This window comes from Oratosquilla oratoria, chromosome 27, assembly GCF_046742065.1.
Source record: "Oratosquilla oratoria isolate Oo_2021 chromosome 27, ASM4674206v1, whole genome shotgun sequence".
NCBI lineage: Eukaryota > Metazoa > Arthropoda > Malacostraca > Stomatopoda > Squillidae > Oratosquilla > Oratosquilla oratoria.
Genome location: NC_134803.1, coordinates 54389842 through 54408413, shown reverse-complemented (window position 1 = coordinate 54408413; position 18572 = coordinate 54389842). Strand labels below are relative to the sequence as shown.

Below are 18572 nucleotides of genomic sequence, written 5' to 3'. Positions count from 1 at the left end.
ATAGAATATATAAAGTTTTAGATAGAAACCAACCGAGAGAACAGGCAGGCTTTAGTAGCGGATATTCGACTCTAGACCATTTGCAGGCGATAAACCAACTAATCGAGAAAACGACAGAATACAATATACCTCTGTATTTAGCTTTTGTAGATTACGAGAAGGCCTTTGACTCGGTGGAACAAATAGCAATACAAAACTCACTGCGCAAGCAGGGTACAGACGAACAGATCGTGAGTTTTAGAAAAGATTTATGCGAAAGTACAAACGAACAGATCGTAAGAGATTTATGCGAAAGGTACCGCTATAATTAGACTACATAAAGATACAGAAAAGATCAAGATCGAGAAAGGAGTACGGCAAGGCGATACAATTTCACCCAAATTATTTACAGCTTGTTTGGAAGGTATTTTCAGAAGGTTGAGTTGGGAAAAGAAAGGTTTGAAGATTGATGGCGAATATTTGAACCACCTAAGATTTGCGGACGACATTATTCTTATTTCAGAAAGAGCAGAAGACTTTCAAGATATGCTGAGCGATCTAAACAAAGAAAGTCTCAAAGTAGGTTTAGAAATGAATCACAGTAAAACCAAAGTAATTTTCAACACGAAAGTTCAAAGTAAAGAGATTGTAATTGATGGTGAGAGCCTTGAGGAGGTTGAGGAGTATAATTGTTTAGGCCAGATGGTGAAGGTGACGAAAGTTCATGATAATGAAATAAAAAGACGCATTACAATTGGTTGGAAAGTGTTTGGTAAATATAATAAAATCCTGAGAGGCTCTCTACCTTTATGTTTGAAACGTAAAATTTACAATCAATGCATTTACCAGCAATAATCTACGGGTGTGAGACTTGTAAGCTGACGAGGGCGACAGAAACAAAACTAAGGACTGCAAAGAGGAGAATGGAGAGATCAATGATGGGAATAACACTGAGAGACCAAAAGAGAGCAAGTTGGGTGAGAAAGCAGACTAGAGTGAAAGATATTGTGGAGGCAGAAAAAGAAAGGAAGTGGAATTGGGCAGGCAAGTTAGTGAGAACGACTAATGAGCGATAGAGCAAGTGTGTTACTGAGTGGACACCGCGAGATAGGAAGCGTGGAAGAGGGAGACCAGGCAAGTGGAGATACGAGATCGAGAAATTTGCAGGAGTGACGTGGCAGAGGATGGCACGGTCGTGTGATTCATGGAATGCAATGAAGGAGGCCTTTGTTCAGCGGTGGACTCAGGATAGCTGATTTCATATATATCATTCTATTTATTAATTTATCTTTTATTCTTTACCTAAAGGAATGCTCCATTACTTTGGGGAACATTGGGAGTTCCCCGATATCCCAGTGGGCCAGTTCCCCACTGGTAGTAAATCAAGAATCTCAACAAGGACACCTCTTCTCAGGGCTCGAGGAAAGGAATCTGACAAATGAAAGGAAGTTTGTCTGAACACTGGTTGTCGTTCCACCGACGCCTCCACAGCGTCACGCAGTCCTGGTCTTCCTTAGGATTGGACTTGATGTAGTTGTTGGGTTGGTCTTTGTCCCAGTTCTGGAAGCCGGGCTTCTGGCCTGGAAGCAGAGGACAAGTGCAAACTTCATTCTCCTTATAGACAGGTCTAAACTTTTGTTTTTCTTCTAAAGATGAACCCACTATAGACAGGTCTAAACTTCTTCCTTCTTCTAAAGATGAACCCACAATTATTACTCAGCTGTGATTATTTTTAGATAAGTTAGCTCTTGTGACTCTTTGCGATATCATTAATTACACAATGTTCTGATAGTGGGCCTTAATTACGCATTTTTTATTTCGTACTAAAAATGTATAAAGAAAAATTATAAGACTGTTAAAATGGATAGTTTTGGTGTACCACTTCGGTACGATGAGGGCCCACGTAGCCTAGGCGCCATGAGGCGTGAGTAATGGGACCTTTGGCAGTCAGGCTCGTAGATTCCTATTAGCGCTAGAATTTCCAATTGTCTCGGATTTCACGAGGCAAAGGGGTGACTTAGCTAATTTGGAAACCGATATTTAAAAAAGATACGACATAAATTGCTGCATAAATGTATTTAAAATTAAAAACATGACTCTTAATGTTATAATTTTTACTTACTGGTGTGTGATAAGGCTTTTTTAATTTAATTATAAGGTAAAACTAAAAATAGGTAATTATTTTTACTGAAGTAAGTATGAGCAGTAAAAATAAGAGGATGTTGATTTCGGTTTGTGCATTTTATCTGAGTGTTGAAAAATAATGGATATCACTGTCACGTCCTGTATATGAAAATAATCAGTGAGATAAAAGATAACAACAGTGGTGGCGGACGTACGAAGTGAGAGACGTTTGTGTAAAGAATAGCCTCTTAGATCTGCTGGGAGCTATTTTCAAACAAATATGACTAATTTTACGTGTGCCGTGGCAGACTGCACGTCAGATTCAAGAAAAAGTAAGAGAAAGACAAATGTTAATCGTGCCGGAAAAATTAAGTCTTCGATGCAAAATTATATTTTCTATACATTACATGGATTTGCCTATTGCTTGGTGCATTCAAATGAAAGTATATATCAGTATATATCAGCTGCTTACTGGAGGAGCTATTTGGTCAGTGATGACGACGATACCATTTTTGAATCTTTTTAACTGGGTTTAGTTCAATTTATATAAATATTTGTCATTAATTTAACTAGGTTCCATTTGATCAAGTGCTATCTAATTTCTATTTTCTAGTTGTATCTTGATTTTTTTCCACGTAATCTTCCACATTTCGTAATTTAGTTCGTGCCGATACATTTGATTCAACATAGCGTTTTTGTTATGACACCTGCATCTATTGTTTCAGTCTATCCTTGTTTCCTACAGAACAAGGATTAACTGAAACTCAGTAATGTTGTACTAAGTACTCGTACGCACATAACACAGACGGACCACTTAGCAATAATGAAGTCGAGTTACTTGAAATACTGTAGTAAAACTTGAACTAGTAGTCAACTACAACGGAACCTCAGTAACAACGAAAAAAATGGGACAATCCTTAGTAAAATCGATGCACTTAAAAAGGAAATTTCTTTGGTTACATTTACTCTACAGAATCTCTTGCTGAACTCCATGCCGAGTTTCACAAAAGTATCATCAATTCACCATCATTATGCTCGAATAGAGGATAGCGTCCATTACAGGTTGATTCTCAAGCGGTTAACGTTATTTGTAAATCGACTAATCAATCATGACTCTCTGTGCAAAGTATGGTGTTTGTATCACAAAAGGAACGATTTCCCCCAAAGTTTGCCTTATTGTCCCAACTGTCACCCTAAATTCAAATTTCTATCCGAGCTCCGCGGTACTTCTGTCCTCTAAAGTTAATATTATCCAATGATTTGCTCCTCCTACACCTCTTCCGTCATAAATACGTTCGCACAAACCCTATTTGCTTTCCATAATTCCTATTCCCTCTAAGAATCCAGCCCCACCTCTCCGCTCTTCATGGAATCTCCCTCCTCTTACCATTCGACATGATGAAGGTGCCTTCCTCCGCTAAGTCGTCCATTCCGATCCAGTACGCCACGCCTGGGTTCACTTGATCGTTGAGATGCTGCTGTTGCGCCTCGTTCTGGAAAAAAAATCCCATTCATGACCCACACTTCCATTTTTTTTCCATCACTGAAATAGCATTGTTTTCTAGCTGGTCCCATCTCCGAGTTCGGATCCCTTCCCAATGCACTATGGCAGACATGTTTTCCCGCCATAACTGGATGTTGTGGTTATTCGTACATTAATTCAACTCACAGTGCAGGTTTTTGGCAGAAGGGGCTCGTTGGGAACGAATTACCCTGTTGGTCATTTTTTGCCCTCCAGGCTGGCATGACTCATCTGCAGGAAATGCTGAAAAGTTCTAAAACTTGACTCCGACACTGAGCTGTTCACGCTCACTCGTTGTCAAACTGGTCTTTTGAAAAGAAGCGTGTCCGGTTGTCTGACCTTTGGCACTGACTTCGACCTTTTCCAGCCATATCCGTAGGTTAAGTGTGTGTTATACATACTTGCCTAGTCCGCCTTTCTTTGTATTTATTGGGCAGTAAGACTCCTATCTTGATTCGAAAAACTGAACTTAATTCTCAAATCCACGTGCAGTGCGCTAACCCACCAACTTTGTCATCCAAAACATCTAACTTTACGTGCATCCTAGCAGTCCTTTGCAAGGTCGGCATGTTCGTCCTATTTTGCCCCCTTTACAAGTGTGCATTTTAAATTCTGATGTTTCATATGATACCTGAAACAACTGTAGATGAGTAGTCATCTAATCATTGTCTCCTTTGGCCCTTTGGTCATATATACTAAACTTTTCTACATTTGCCTGCCAATAATCGATCCTTAATATTATGACGTAACTACCTCTGCCATGTTGTTTTTACTGCACTATCTCAAACTCAGTGACATGTTCTGTCTTCTTAAATAGCAAGGCTTCCGTGAACCAAATATTTTCTGCTAACCTTGTGAACATTCCGGCACAGATCTGAATGTCATTGTGCGGTTTGCTGCCTACCGTGAAGGCGAAGAGTCTTGCGCCATCTTTAGCGCACTTCTCCCGGGCTTCTTCATACGTGAAGTCGAGCTTGTCGTAGACACGGTACGCATACGTGCACACCACCTTGTAACTGTCGGGCGCTGTGGGTAAGACAAAATGGCATTATTAGTGTTTAGAACAGTGTATATATGTATATATACATATATATATATATACAGTATATATATATATATATATATATATATATATATATATATATTCATATATATATAATTCGCTAGTGAACAGCGACATCGATCAGATATTTTTCTATGACCGTTGTCCTAATCTCGGAAGGCAGTAGCGCTTTGGGTTGGGAGAGTTTTAAACCATCAATAGCTGAGCGGTCTGAGGCACTGACTTGAGAGCCTCTTGGCGACAGAGTAGTAGGTTCGGATCCTCTGCGCACCTAATCTATAAATTATATATATACATATAATATTCTCGTATATAATACCGCACTGGTAATAATAAATACGAGTATGTGCGAGATCGTATACACGCATATAAGTTACATATCCATCATATCCTCTCACACTCGCACGAATCTGAAACTAGGTACGTCAATGGAGCGAATGGAACAATCGGTTATGCCAGTTTATTTGCTAATGATGTCATGAGTCATCATGAGAAGAGCACGTGGACGATTGCAAGTTGTAAATGAGGATATGTACGAGATATGAATGGAGCCAGGAACGGGAATTGACTTTGCGAAGAAATTTTGGAAATGGTGGAGAGAGAATTTGTTTGTTTAGAAATGAATGTTGGGCGCCAATAATGATAGATTGCTGTGCGAGAAAAAGAGGGGAGGAGGAACGGTGAGGGACATGACGGCTGTGAGTTTCAAGTCGTGTCCCAACTTGGTTGCTTGTGGGGGAGATGGTGAGAAAGCAAGGAACGGTGAGGGAGATGACGACTGTGAGTTTCAGGTCGTGTCCCAACTTGGTTTGCTTGTGGGGGAGATGGTGAGAAAGCAAGGAACATTGAGCCAGGTTCACGTATGAGGCTCCGTTGCGATCTGGGGACTTGCTGGGGAAGACCACCCGCTCGCACGGGATCGGTTTTTGTGGGAGGGGAAGAATGTCCGTAAGAAAAAGAAAAGTTAGTAATGTATAAAAGAGGGCTATTGCCAAAATGCGCTTTTTCGTGAGCAATTAGGGGCGGTTGATAGTGGTGGCTCGGGAGAAATGGGCAGGGAACTTGGACGGCGGCGCCGACGCCTGGGATTAATATCCATCAAAAGTTGAGAAAATGGTAGGAGGCGTAGTAGTAGAGAAAGGTTGAAAAACGGAAAAATCTTTAATGGGAGGTAAACTGAAATGAGAAGATGTAGTGTAAGAGAAAGTTAGAAAGTTAGTCGAAGAAAAATTACGTGTAAATGTTTGTGCGTGGGACGTGGTTATGTTCGTGAGAGGTGTGTGTATATATATCTTACGGGAAGTGAGTAGAGTTCACTTCCCGCGTGTGGCGTTGCTGATTAACCCCGGCTAGGTAGCGCGGTCCTGATTAACCCCAGGTTAGGCTTGAGCGGTCCTGATTGGCCCCATGTTAAGCTTGAGCGTTGAGTGGGCGATATCCGAAGCATAGTCAGGAGAGTGGATCCGATGGCAGTGAGAGGGGGGGGGGCAGGCGGGCGAGTGTTGTTTTATCTTTTTCCTTCCAAGCACAGCTCTGAAAGCAGAGAATTACGTGACTTGGGATCTGCATCTTCGGCGTTGGTGCAGCCTTTATATACACGGGCTCCCAATTGGCGTGAGGTCAAGTCTGATGCGTGGGAAGTCGGAGGAAAAACGTTCTGTTGCTGGTGACTCACGAAGGCAGAGGGTATGCGCTCCTCAATGAATCTAGTGTTTATCATCACGTGGCTGGCCGAGGTGCAGGTTAGTTATCGCTGGCCGATGCCTGTACTGCACGTGTTTCCTCAAGGAGGCTTTGTCCCACCCATGAGCCCCAAGAAAGCTCTGGGTCGAGTCACGCGGTTGGGTCGCGCGAGCGTCTCATGGGACCACTTGCGGGTCAGTAAGGTCGTGGGACGGCCAAAGAAGAGGTGAGGACGGGAGTGAGTACTACTCCCAACAGTCGCATACAATGAGGGGGGGGGAATCAGCGAATCAAATACAAAAGCGAAGGATGAAAAGGACCTGGGTATGATGGCTACGGAAATGTTGTAAAAAAAAAAAAAAAAAAAATCAAGCGGATTACAGGGAAGACATGAATTGTTGATGAATATAAAAATGCCCTTTCACGTGGTGGAAGGTCAGAAACTGGTTCCAGAACACGATCAAAATACCGTCGCTAAATTTTACTTTTTCAAATGGGATTCCATGTCCTCTTTCAGGTAGATCTACTTGTTCATATTAATGTGCCGCATACTTTCGAATGCCTTCCGAAGGGTTTCGCTAGAAGAAAGAGAAGAGGGAATTATTCGCCCATTCTACCTGCGTTTTCCTTTCCCGCTTACCTTTGATACTGTCGAAGGGCAGCCTTGCATTGCCTCTCACGACCAGGTAGAAGAGAGCACCAGGGGAGGGGCTGAAGTCTTCTGGGTTTGGGATGCATCTCAGTAGACCACAATGGCCGCTCCCTCTGCTGCTGCTCAGTCCATCAAGACTCGTGGCGTCGGCGCTCGTGTTAATCTCCTGCAAAGCTCACGTACAATTTCGCAAGGATAAACAAGCCCATGGAGCATAAACATATGCAGCTTTCTACATAGGCTGGCGCAAAATGAGATGCCCGAAAATCGCTACTCCGGAAAGTGTAGAGAAGGGAAAGTGTACTACAACTATCCAGAATCAAGTGCCAAGACCGGCAGGGAAAGCGTCACGATGAACAATTGAATTCCCCTTATCTGTTTAGAAAGGATCCATGTCATGGGGCTGGGCAGAACATCTACGAGGTCTAGAACCTCTCTAAGAGAGAACTTGAAAAAGCAGGCATACCAATTTACTTTTGCAAAGGGAACTTGTACAGAAAAGGCGCGGGTACGTGTGTGTGTGTGTGTGTGTATGTGTGAGTGGAATGTACCGAAGTGTGATGTCTCCGTGGTTGTTTGTTATGTGTGTATGTACCGAATGTATAGTGGGGGTCGACAAAAGAACTAGAAAAGAGCAAGTCTCCTGCCCACCCCTCCAAAGTCACGACACCACGAAATAGATACCCCTAATCGCCCGGTGGCAGAATCCCTCTTTTATACACAACTACCTTTTCATTTTCATACAGACATTTCTTCCCCTCCTACAACTACCGATCCCGCGTGAGTGGGTGGTCTGTTCTAGCTAGTCCTAGTCCTAGTCGGGCATCATCATGTAAGGAAAGGAAACTGTTGCCCACCGTCCCTCTCTCTCTCTCTCACCCAGTGGCGGACTTAGCCTACATGGCGCCCTGGGCGAAGCTCATCTTCGGCGCCCCCCTTCCACAATGCACATAAAATGCTTGGCTTCCCCCCCCCTCCACAATGTAAATAAGAAGTTTAAGACGACCAAAACTCTCACAAAACAACATTTTCCAAGGTGGCAAAATCTTTCCAGAATGGCTGACATTGCAGCATCAACGACTGCAATGCCGCCCCCTCCCAAGTGCCGCCCTGGGCGACCGCCCATAGGAAGAACCGCCACTGCTCTCACCTGTTCCTCCCTCCAGACGAAAGCGATGCACTGCCCCTCCTGTGCCGCCTCGAAGCAGCTCCCGCCACACAGTCCGGCCGAAGTCGCATTGACGGGCTTCTCCTTGGACAGGCTGGTCAGGTTCCTGTCCACCACCAGGAAGGTCATGGCGGCGGAAAAAGTGAAGAGGAAGAGACACAAGTGGAGGGGAAGGAGACACGAGGGGCGAGGCGAAAGCAACATGGCTCCTGGTTCTCCAGAGACTAGGGAAGTGTCGCAATGGCGAGAGGAGGTGTCCGGGGCACGGCGCTCCCTTTATTCCAAAGGAGGATCGTTCTCACATCGAGGACGAAAGCTCCTTGCTGCTCTTTGGCGTCCAGAGCTGCCAGGCATCATCAAGTAGGGGCCCGTTGACTTAGGGAAGAGAAACAAGGATAAAACTAAAGAAAATTAATTTTCTAGGTGACACACAACACATATACACACATGTATATACGCACACACACACACATATATATACGCACATACACACACACGAACATGTACACAATGTTCTGATAGTGGGTCTTAATTACGGATTTTCTATTATATATACATATACATACACACACACAGAAACACATGCATATATACACATAAACAAATCCACATACATATCACACACACATTTACACATGCACACACACGTACAAAAACACACATATGCACGCATAAATACAGATGCACGCATACACACGCACACAAAGTAATTTCGTGTCGACGGCACTGTTAGTAATTGAACATTTCATAATTAAATCGTCTATCTTGATCTATGCTGTGAAGTTAATCAATGATTACACGCACGCACACGTATTCACACATGCACTCAAACACGCGAAATTACACACACACACACACACGCAAATATATGTGTGTTCATGTGTACGCGTGCAGTGTTATACACAGGTTGATGTGGAATGTTGATGTATTACCTAGACAGAGACCGGTAGAACGCTAACTGTGGACAGCGCGACCCAATATTAGGTCAATTTGCTCGGCAGGAAAACGACGCGTTGCAAAGGCTGGCTGACATGGCAAACGCACCCGCTCTAGTCTCCTCCTCCTCCTCTTCATTTTCGTGTGAGGTCGCGAGTGACGTGACATTGATTATGACACCGTCAAGCATTAATGATGGTGATTTCCACGGCCAGTCGTGTATCATTTCCGCGTCTGTTGTCGTGCGTGTGGGCTGTCATTACTTCCCCACCAAGGTATTAGCGTTTTCCGGGTAATCGTTCATGTAAGGCTGGTCGGTGTGTTCCTTGTTTGGTTTCGACACAAAATCACGTTATCCTTGCTTGATGTCATCACTTTTCATTAACGCGCTGGTATTTTCAAGAGCGTTTCTAGTCTAGTGCATTACAAAATATAGTGTTTTCTTCGTACAGGTGTTTGAGTAGTTCCAATAAACATAAACTGTCTCAAGCAGTTCTTTTTAACGTTTAGCCCGTGACGGGTAAACAGCCACGCTGGAAATGTGGTGGAAATATGCCTTTGGTGCAGTGTTGCCACCGTGATCTATGCCAGTTCCACAAATGAGATTTTTTCCACAAAATTCCCCACAAGGAAATCAGGATTTCCACATTTTTCCACACAAAAAGAAGGAATTATTATATACACAAATAAGTTCATTACAACATATAATTTGCTCATAAAACATCCCATGCGAGCTAATTTCTCCCACAAAATGGTATCGGTGTTTTGGTGGCTGGGAGGGGTGTGTGTGTTGAAAGCGCTCTCTATGAAACGGTGGGTAATGCATTCTGTTAGCCCAGTCTATTCTGGCAACGTCCGACGATCATATATTTTACTCAGACAAAGTCTGGGAGAAAGACACGAACGAATGAATGCCCATACAGAGGCCGCTAAAGTAGGTGGGGCGAAGAAATGAGAGAGAGAGAGAGAGAGAGAGAGAGAGAGAGAGAGAGAGAGAGAGAGAGAGAGAGAGAGAGAGAGAGAGAGAGAGAGAGAGAGAGAGAGAGAGAGAGAGAGAGAGAGAGAGGTGGGGAGGGAGATGGAGAGAGAAAGAGAGAGAGAAAGAGAGAGAGAGAGAGAGAGAGAGAGAGAGAGAGAGAGAGAGAGAGAGAGAGAGAGAGAGAGAGAGAGAGAGGAGAGGGAGATGGAGAGGGAGAGGGAGAGGGAGAGAGAAAGAGTGAGAGAGGGAGAGGGAGAGGGAGAGGGAGAGAGAGAGAGGGAGAAAGAGAGAGAGGGAGAAAGAGAGGGAGAAAGAGAGAGAGAAAGAGAGAGAGAGAGAGAGAGAGAGAGAGAGAGAGAGAGAGAGAGAGAGAGAGAGAGAGAGAGAGATAGAGAGAGAGAGAGAGAGAGAGGGGGGGGGGGATCATGTAGTGCGCCTGCTTGTTTTGCATGAATCCGAGTGACCAGGACTTTTTATTTTTGTTTACTTGTAAATTTATCTACTCATTTACTCATTTATTTATTTTTTGGTCTGCGGAGCTGGTACCCACCTGGACTCAACCGCAAGGGTGGGCCTGAACAGTTCATACGTGAACAGGCCTCTTTCTGTTTCACGAGTCCATGAAGAAGAGGAGGAGGAGGAGGAGGAGGAGGAGGAGGAGGAGGAGGAGGAGGAGGAGGAGGAGGAGGAGAATGATGATGATGATGATGATGATGATGATGATGATGATGATGATGATGATGATGATGATGATGATGATGATGATGATGATGATGATGATGATGATGATGATGATGATGATGATGATGATGATGATGATGATGATGATGATGATGATGATGATGATGATGATGATGATGATGATGATGATGATGATGATGATGATGATGATGATGATGATGATGATGATGATGATGATGATGATGATGATGATGATGATGATGATGATGATGATGATGATGATGATGAAGAAGAAGAAGCGCCTTCGGAGAATCCTGCTGAGTGCAGCTCTGCCCGCTGTAGCACGTGCCTATTGGAAGAACGCACTGGAATGGACATCAGCAAATCAGTGCGATTTTGAAAGCCGATCCCTTTTTACTACAACGTGTGTGTGTGTGTGTGTGTGTGTGTGTGTGTGTGTGTGTGTGTGTGTGTGTGTGTGTGTGAGTGTGTGTGTGTGTTCGCCCAAGATTCCAGTTGTCCCCCAGTTCCTCCTTTGGGCCAGTACAAGGTTAAATCTGGTGAGCTTACATTTATATGCCATGCATTCAGGAGATGATTTGAGTAACACACAGGAATCCTGAAGATGACCACTAATATTGAGGAAACTCAGTGTATTGGCTTGTTTGTGTGTACGTGTGTACTTGTGCGTGCGTGCGTGTGTATGTGTGATTCACTATGGTCTCAGATCACGCGTTGAACTCGTGATCGGCAGCTATTACCCTCCCAGACGAGAGCTCAGAGCTCGTATGACCGATCTATGGGTAATACTGTGACCTTGAACGCCCACAAGAGTTGGAGTAGCGACTCAGCGCAGCATTACTGAAATTTGTTCATCCCTGGGGAAGATTCGAACCCGGACCGCCGTAGTGACAGTCGGGGAGTCTACCAACTGTGTGTGTGTGTGTGTACAGTATTTACCTAGTTGTATTTTACGGAAAGGGGAGCTATGCTCGTAGAGTCCCGTCATCATATCTCGTTTTATCTTGACTCTTTTTAAATTCGTGTATTGTTTTTGCACACACTACCTTCTCATTTAACTTGTTCCAAACGTCTATTACCCTGTGAGGAAAGCTGTTCTTTTTTAGGTCTCTTCTATAACTGTCTTGCTTGATTTTCTTTCCAGTGTGTGTGTGTGTGTGTGTGTGTGTGTGTGTGTGTGTGTGTGTGTGTGTGTGTGTGTGTGTGTGTGTGTGTGTATTCACCTCGGATCTGCTGCAGTCTCTGGCGAGACAGCCAGACACCACCCTACGGCAGTGAGCTCAGAGCTCATTATTTGCCGATCTCTGGGTAGGTCTGAGACCACTCACACACCACACACCGGGACAGCAAGGTCACAACTCCTTGACTAACGTCCCATACCTACTCACTGCTAGGTGAACAGGGGTTACACGTGAAAGGAGACAAACCCAACTTATCTTCACCCGGCCGGGGAATGTATGTGTATTCACTTGGTCTTTTTGGATCACGTGTTGGACTCGTGATCGACAGCTATTTCCCTCCTGGAAGAGAGCTCAGAGCTCGTAGGTCCGATCTTTGGGTAATGCTATGACCTTGCACACACACACACACACCCAACTCCCCGCCCACGAGTCAGAGTAACGACCCGTGTGTGTGTGTGTGTGTGTGTGTGTGTTTGTGTGTGTGTGTGTGCGTGCGCGTGTGTGTGTAAAACATGGAGGCAAAATAAGCAGGTAGAACAGAGTCCACTAATCCCAGACGACCACAAATCAGCGATTATGACAGCGATCTTTCAGCTTTACGGTCAGTAGTAGACCATAATCCCTCGACAATACTGATAAATGTTGAAATAGAAGCTACACGTTCCCGTGTCATTGCTTGGCACCTTTTCATTCTTTCTTTTCCTTTCTTTTTTTTTTAGTGCGGTGGCAATTCTTTTCTAGTGCGGTGGCTTTCTACAAAGGAATTTCTGCTAGCAAGTGAAACATGCAAACTAAATGTATTTAATTATAAAAACGAAAATATGATTTGTTATAATAATGTATGATAGTCACCAAAAAATTATGTACTTGGTGCTGTTGCTGATGTGGAGCGCGTTTCCACGGTAATCGTGCGAGTGGTGGTGGGGAGGGGGGTGTTGTTAATTCGTCCGGCATGTGCGTTCTCGTGTGCGCTTTGGGGATTTGTATTTGCACTACGTATGAGCGAAAACCTTGGGAGCGTGACAGGTAGGCAGTAATGCCTCAGCATAGACTCCAGCCCGCTTCCAGACAAAGACGTCTCGGGCACATTCCGTGGCATTGATCATGCAACATAACCATGCGCCAGGTAGGCGAAGGGCACGGTTGCCATACGTGCGATAATTATCGTACATATACGATTATTCAACCCTCTATGATGTACAATAGTGTTCCTCATTATCGTACAGTTTGCACTATTCTTTTCTGAATTTCGCACGATTTGTGCGATAATTTCCGATGTTTATCAAATAGTTGTACGATAATATTGTGTTCAGAATCTGGCAACCCTGTAGCGACGAAGGCTTCATTCGACGCGACTTTGAGTAATTTATTCTCAGTTGTTCTTCGTTGAGTCAGTTATGAATTTTTTCATGTCCAGGGGTGGAGTGATGAGTTTACCCAGCCAAGCCACACACCCATTCCACTCCACGTTGTTGTTGTTTAACAACAACAACAATAACAATAATAATGATAATATATAGTATAATAATAGTAATATAATGACATAATAATAATAATAATAATAATAATGATAATAATAATAACAATAATGATAATAATAAATTTATTTGGAAAAGAATAAATATAAATGAAGTGCAGATAACGAAAAGAACACAGAGTTCGAAATAATGATTGCAATTGCCGAGGATAACACAAAAAAGCATGTAAGCTTATTTCCATTGTGGTCCTGTTTCCTCATTCTCTTCGTGGATGAAAGGCCATCCATGTCTTTTGCCCACTCCCATTGTCAGAAGCAATGCAGCAAGGCACAGTGCATTCACACCAGAACCGCTCCACTTACTCTCCTCGTACGGAATTTATTTTCATAAATTCCCGGCGGGGGGGGGGGGGATAAAAACAGCCACACGGGAGGAGGGAATTGCAAGGGACCCTAAAGTATATATCCATACACGCACAAACACACACATTTAAGAGCACACTGGATATGGAGAAATACAAAGACGGGACACCACGAGCTTAGCTCTCCTTTCCGTAAGATACAACTAGGTAAATACACTGAGGGTTATCACCTTTGTTACTATATTCTGTCTGTCTGCTGCTGCTGCTAAACGGGAGAATGGCTGGCCACAAGACGACGACGACAACGGGTTCAATCATTCGACAGGTAATCATCAGTTAACTTTTTTTTTTTTACCTCAAAGGGTTCCCCCACCCCCCAAGCAAAATATAAAATAGGCATGGTTGGATATTATACCGACGGCAGCTATGGAAACAAAATCAAAGTTAGCCGGACTAAATTTAGACATCTACAGGTTACTGAGTATCATCAGTAACGATATTATCCATGGCAAGACGAACGCTTTCCGTAATATACTGGCCTGGAAACTTTCAGTACCTTGATGCACTGACGGCCGGGGCTGAGGGACTGGTTCTTCTGCACTCAGACGTTCTTGATCTGCAGTTTGCTATCGCTGTCCCCTCTGATGTCACTGTCGAGCGAATGAACCGGTCACTAGCCTACGGAGGATTGCCGCGTTTTCTATACTGCCGTGTAGAATGGGAGAGTGTTGCCATACCGGGGCATATATTTTCCTCGGGTGTGCGCCGACTTTCATAGCTAGACATACTTGTCAAACTTTGACAAAATGTTGGTTCTAGTTTTTTATATATTCTTGAATGTATATAAGGCCCTCATACCCTAACATATTCAGTAAAATATAATTTTTTTTATATTATTATCGCAAAAAGAAAGCTGAAACTTTAGCGTAGAATTTTTCTACACCGTAAAAACGTATCTTTAGGGGTACAATGTTTCATAAGTCACATAATTACCAATAAAAATCATATATTTGATGTACCATTTATTATTTGATAACTAGTTATACGATATTTAAACAACAGCTTGAGTTTTTAAATGTTTTGAACAGCCCGCTGATATGTAGAAAATTTTTCCTCGGGCAGTTGCTCCATGCCGCTATTTTTCTCCGTTTTGGTACAAAAAATCTACGAAACGACAGCCCTGCACACCATTCTGACAGTTTCAGTGAGTAAAGTATTCTACACTTCATTGAGAGCGCATTTACTTCTTCCTGGCTTCTACATACATACATATACCAAGGCTTTTCCCCCCTTACAAGGGAGGTAGCCAAAAAGGAAAAGGCATAAAATCATTCCCACCCATTTCATCCCCGAAAACACTCCACACCCCTCCACCCTCCCTCCCATCTTAGCACCTCCTAGATAACGGGTCATCCCTGCACCCTGTCCACTGCCCTGGGTCAGAAGCAGTGTCGCAGGACACAGCACATCCACAGCAAGGCCGCTTCATTAAATCGGCGACCCCCCTCTCCGTCCCCCCATATAAAGGAGAGGACGGGGAGAAAATCCCTTCGGGCTGCGTCAAAATCTTTGCTCACCCCCCATTCCCCCGTCCACTCCACCTCATGCATCACAACATTTTCCATATACAACCATTCTCCATTCACCCCTGTCTTCTGTCCTCTCCCGTCCTTCCTCAACAGACATTCCCCTCTTCCCCAAAGCCCCCTTCACCCCATCCATCCATCTCATCCTAGGACGTCCCCTCATGTTCACTCCCTCCACATCTGCCTTTCATACTCGTACCTCCTTTACTAGTCTTTCTTCACTCATTCTTTCCATGTGTCCAAACCATCCTAATACTCTTTCATCAACCCTATCTCCCAGCTCCCTTTCCACCCCTGTTCTCCTCCTCACCTCCTCATTTCTCACTCTATCAAGCCTAGTAACCCCCATCATACTTCTCAGACACCTCATCTCAAACACATTCAAGTTCCTTCTCTCTTCCTCTCTTATGTTCCAAGTTTCTGCTCCATACAGTGCTGTTGGCACAATCACTCCTTCATACAGTCTCCTCTTAGCATCCATTCCCAAATTTCTATTCCTCATTACACTTTTTAGACCACCAAGGCATTTACTCTCTTCTCTCAATCTACATTCTACCTCCACCTTCTCCTGCCACATTTGCACCCAAATATCTAAAACTATCCACTTCCTCCAGTTGCTCTCCCTTAATGCTCACTTCCAGATTACTGCCACTTTCACCCCTTGTACATCTCATCACCTTACTTTTACCCACATTTATCTTCAGCTTTCTTCTATCACACACTCTCCCAAACTCTGTCACCAACTTCCTCAATCCCTCCGATCCTGCCACAAGCGCAGTGTCGTCCGCAAACAACAGCTGGCTCACCTCCCACTTTTCTCCATTATCTTTAACCATCTCCAATCCCTGACCCACTACCCTTGCATTCACCTCTCGCACCACCCCATCCATGTATAAGTTGAACAGCCAGGGTGACATAATGCATCCCTGACGAAGTCCCACCTTTACCTCAAACCACTCACTCTCTCCATTTCTAATCCTGACACAAGCTCTACTACTCTCATAAAAACTCTTGACAGCTCCCAGAAGCTTTCCTCCTATCCCGTATATCTGCATAACCTCCCACAGTGCCTTTCTGTCTACCCTATCCTAAGCCTTTTCCAGATCCATAAAGGCCCAGAAAACATCCTTCCCCTTTCCTATAGCTTTCTCACATATCTATCTTACCACAAAGATCTGATCTACACAACCTCTACCTGTCCTAAACCCACACTGTTCCTCACCAATTACTCCCTCTGTTCCTCTCCTAATCCTCTCAATCAAGATCCTCCAATAAGCCTTCCCAACTACACTTAACAAGCTAATCCCTCTGAAACTACTACATTCACACTTGTCCCCCTTTCCCTTGTAAAGTGAATCTATACAAGCACTCCTCCAGTCCTCTGGCACTCTACCTTCTCTCCAGCAAACATTAAATAACCTCACCAGCAAGTCCACCATCACTGTACCTCCTTTTTTAAGACATTCTGCATGGCATCCATCCAGACCAGGTGCCTTACCTGCTTTCATCATCTTAACTGCTGCCTTCACTTCTTCACTGCTTCTATTTCAACCAAATAAAACCGTTGGAAGTCTGCTGAAATATTCTTGATTTAAGGACGGACTTAAACGGGTTTATTTTATTTTGTTTATTTATTTATTTATTTATTCATTTATTTATTTTTCAGTCTATCGAATGCAATAAGGCGTTTAAGGTACCATTTTCTTTGGCTCCATTGGCCCTATAACACACACATTTGTTTGGTTGACGCTGCTAGATTATTTGATTCTGTGGAGTCTTGACTGACAGAGAGCACATCTGGTGCCGAGTTATCTTTAAGGCTGAAATACACGAGCAGTTTAAATTAACAGTTACAACTGTTCAGTTATAACTGTCAATTGAAACTGCATGTGTGTGGGTATAAATATGTAAAATAAATACCCATACACGTGCAGTTTCAACTGACAGCTATAACTAAACAGTTGTAACTGTCAGTTTAAACTGCACGTGTGTGGCCGACCATGACCCCCCCCCCCTGTCTCCCCATCCAACCTACCCACTAGAGAAGAGTCGAGGGAGGTTTTGGTCCATAAATGTGACGGCATACATATATATGTATGTATAACCTTTACAGCTTAAATGGTGCCATTCATCATTTACAAACATGTTGGAGTAACGTGATGTACCATCTATAATGTTATTTACATATATCAAGAACATTAATAGTGCCATCTTTGTAGGACTCGATTAGTGACTTCCCTCCATACCAATATCTTACCTTTTACCACTGGATCTATTCTCCAGAAAGTTCTATACCCAGTTTTGTAGACATCCCTTCAAACCATCTATTGCACAATAATGTTCAGTGCCCCTTCAACTGTACGGGAAGGCACATTTTCTTTGAAGTATGTTTACATTGATAAAAATTACAATTTTTATGGCATGACTTGTAATATACTGTACTGTGCATGTATGGTAGTATTTAGTTCTATATATATTCCCTTTCAGTAAGTAAAATTACTGTTCTTTATTTACTCATTTCTCTTTTGAAAAGTGAAACTACTTAGTTGAGTCTTAAGATGCATTTTAATGGTGTTGTGAAAAGTCTGTGGATATAATCTTTAGCTCAAACAATAGGTATGTTTTTGGTATTCACATTTTTTTTTCTCTATTTGTAAGGTAGTTTAGTATCTAAACCCCACAAATAATGGGGGTCAACTGTACCTCATAACAAAAACACCTTCACATCCAGATCACAAAACAAACTTCAAGACAGATCACCAATCACAATTCTCCACCAAATCCCCTTCCCCATGACATCAGCCCCATTGATTGAGAGAATACCAAGGGTAGCTACCAAGCACGTTAGATGTGACTGATGTGGTTTGATCTAATGTCACAAACTCCCCCCTAGCAGAATGCTACGATAGTACCCTTTACAGTGGGCTTTGTAGTATGGAATTTAACCCCTTGAGTACCGGATGTGTGTTTTGTGACACCTGCATGTCACGGCTGAGTGCACCTGCCAGGAACCGAGCGTGCTCCCCGTGACACACACGTGTCACAGTTATAAGCTGTGTGTATTGAGGGGTCTCAAGGCCTCGGTTTCTGGGTTATTTCTACCCACGTGGAGGCAAGTGTCTGTGTTTACAAACATAAGGCTCCAGCCATTCGTGGGA

The 18572-nt window shown here is 43.5% G+C and overlaps 1 protein-coding gene across 2 annotated transcripts; it reads right to left on the bottom strand.

Annotated features, from left to right (window-relative positions):
* Positions 1–1274: 1274 nt before the first annotated feature.
* Positions 1275–14550, bottom strand: LOC143039712 (uncharacterized). 2 transcript variants are annotated; one of them, XM_076209952.1, is made up of 6 exons: positions 14385–14550; positions 8174–8592; positions 7012–7189; positions 4530–4651; positions 3491–3596; positions 1275–1559 (listed from the first exon to the last, which is right to left on the bottom strand). In XM_076209952.1, exons 2-6 carry the CDS (start codon positions 8393–8395, stop codon positions 1390–1392), a joined length of 798 nt encoding a protein of 265 aa, XP_076066067.1. In that variant the 5' UTR covers positions 8396–8592; positions 14385–14550; the 3' UTR covers positions 1275–1389. The 2 variants fall into 2 exon arrangements, with proteins under 2 accessions (XP_076066067.1, XP_076066066.1); XM_076209951.1 differs by having other exon boundaries at positions 8174–8566.
* Between the last annotated feature and the right edge of the window lie 4022 nt (positions 14551–18572).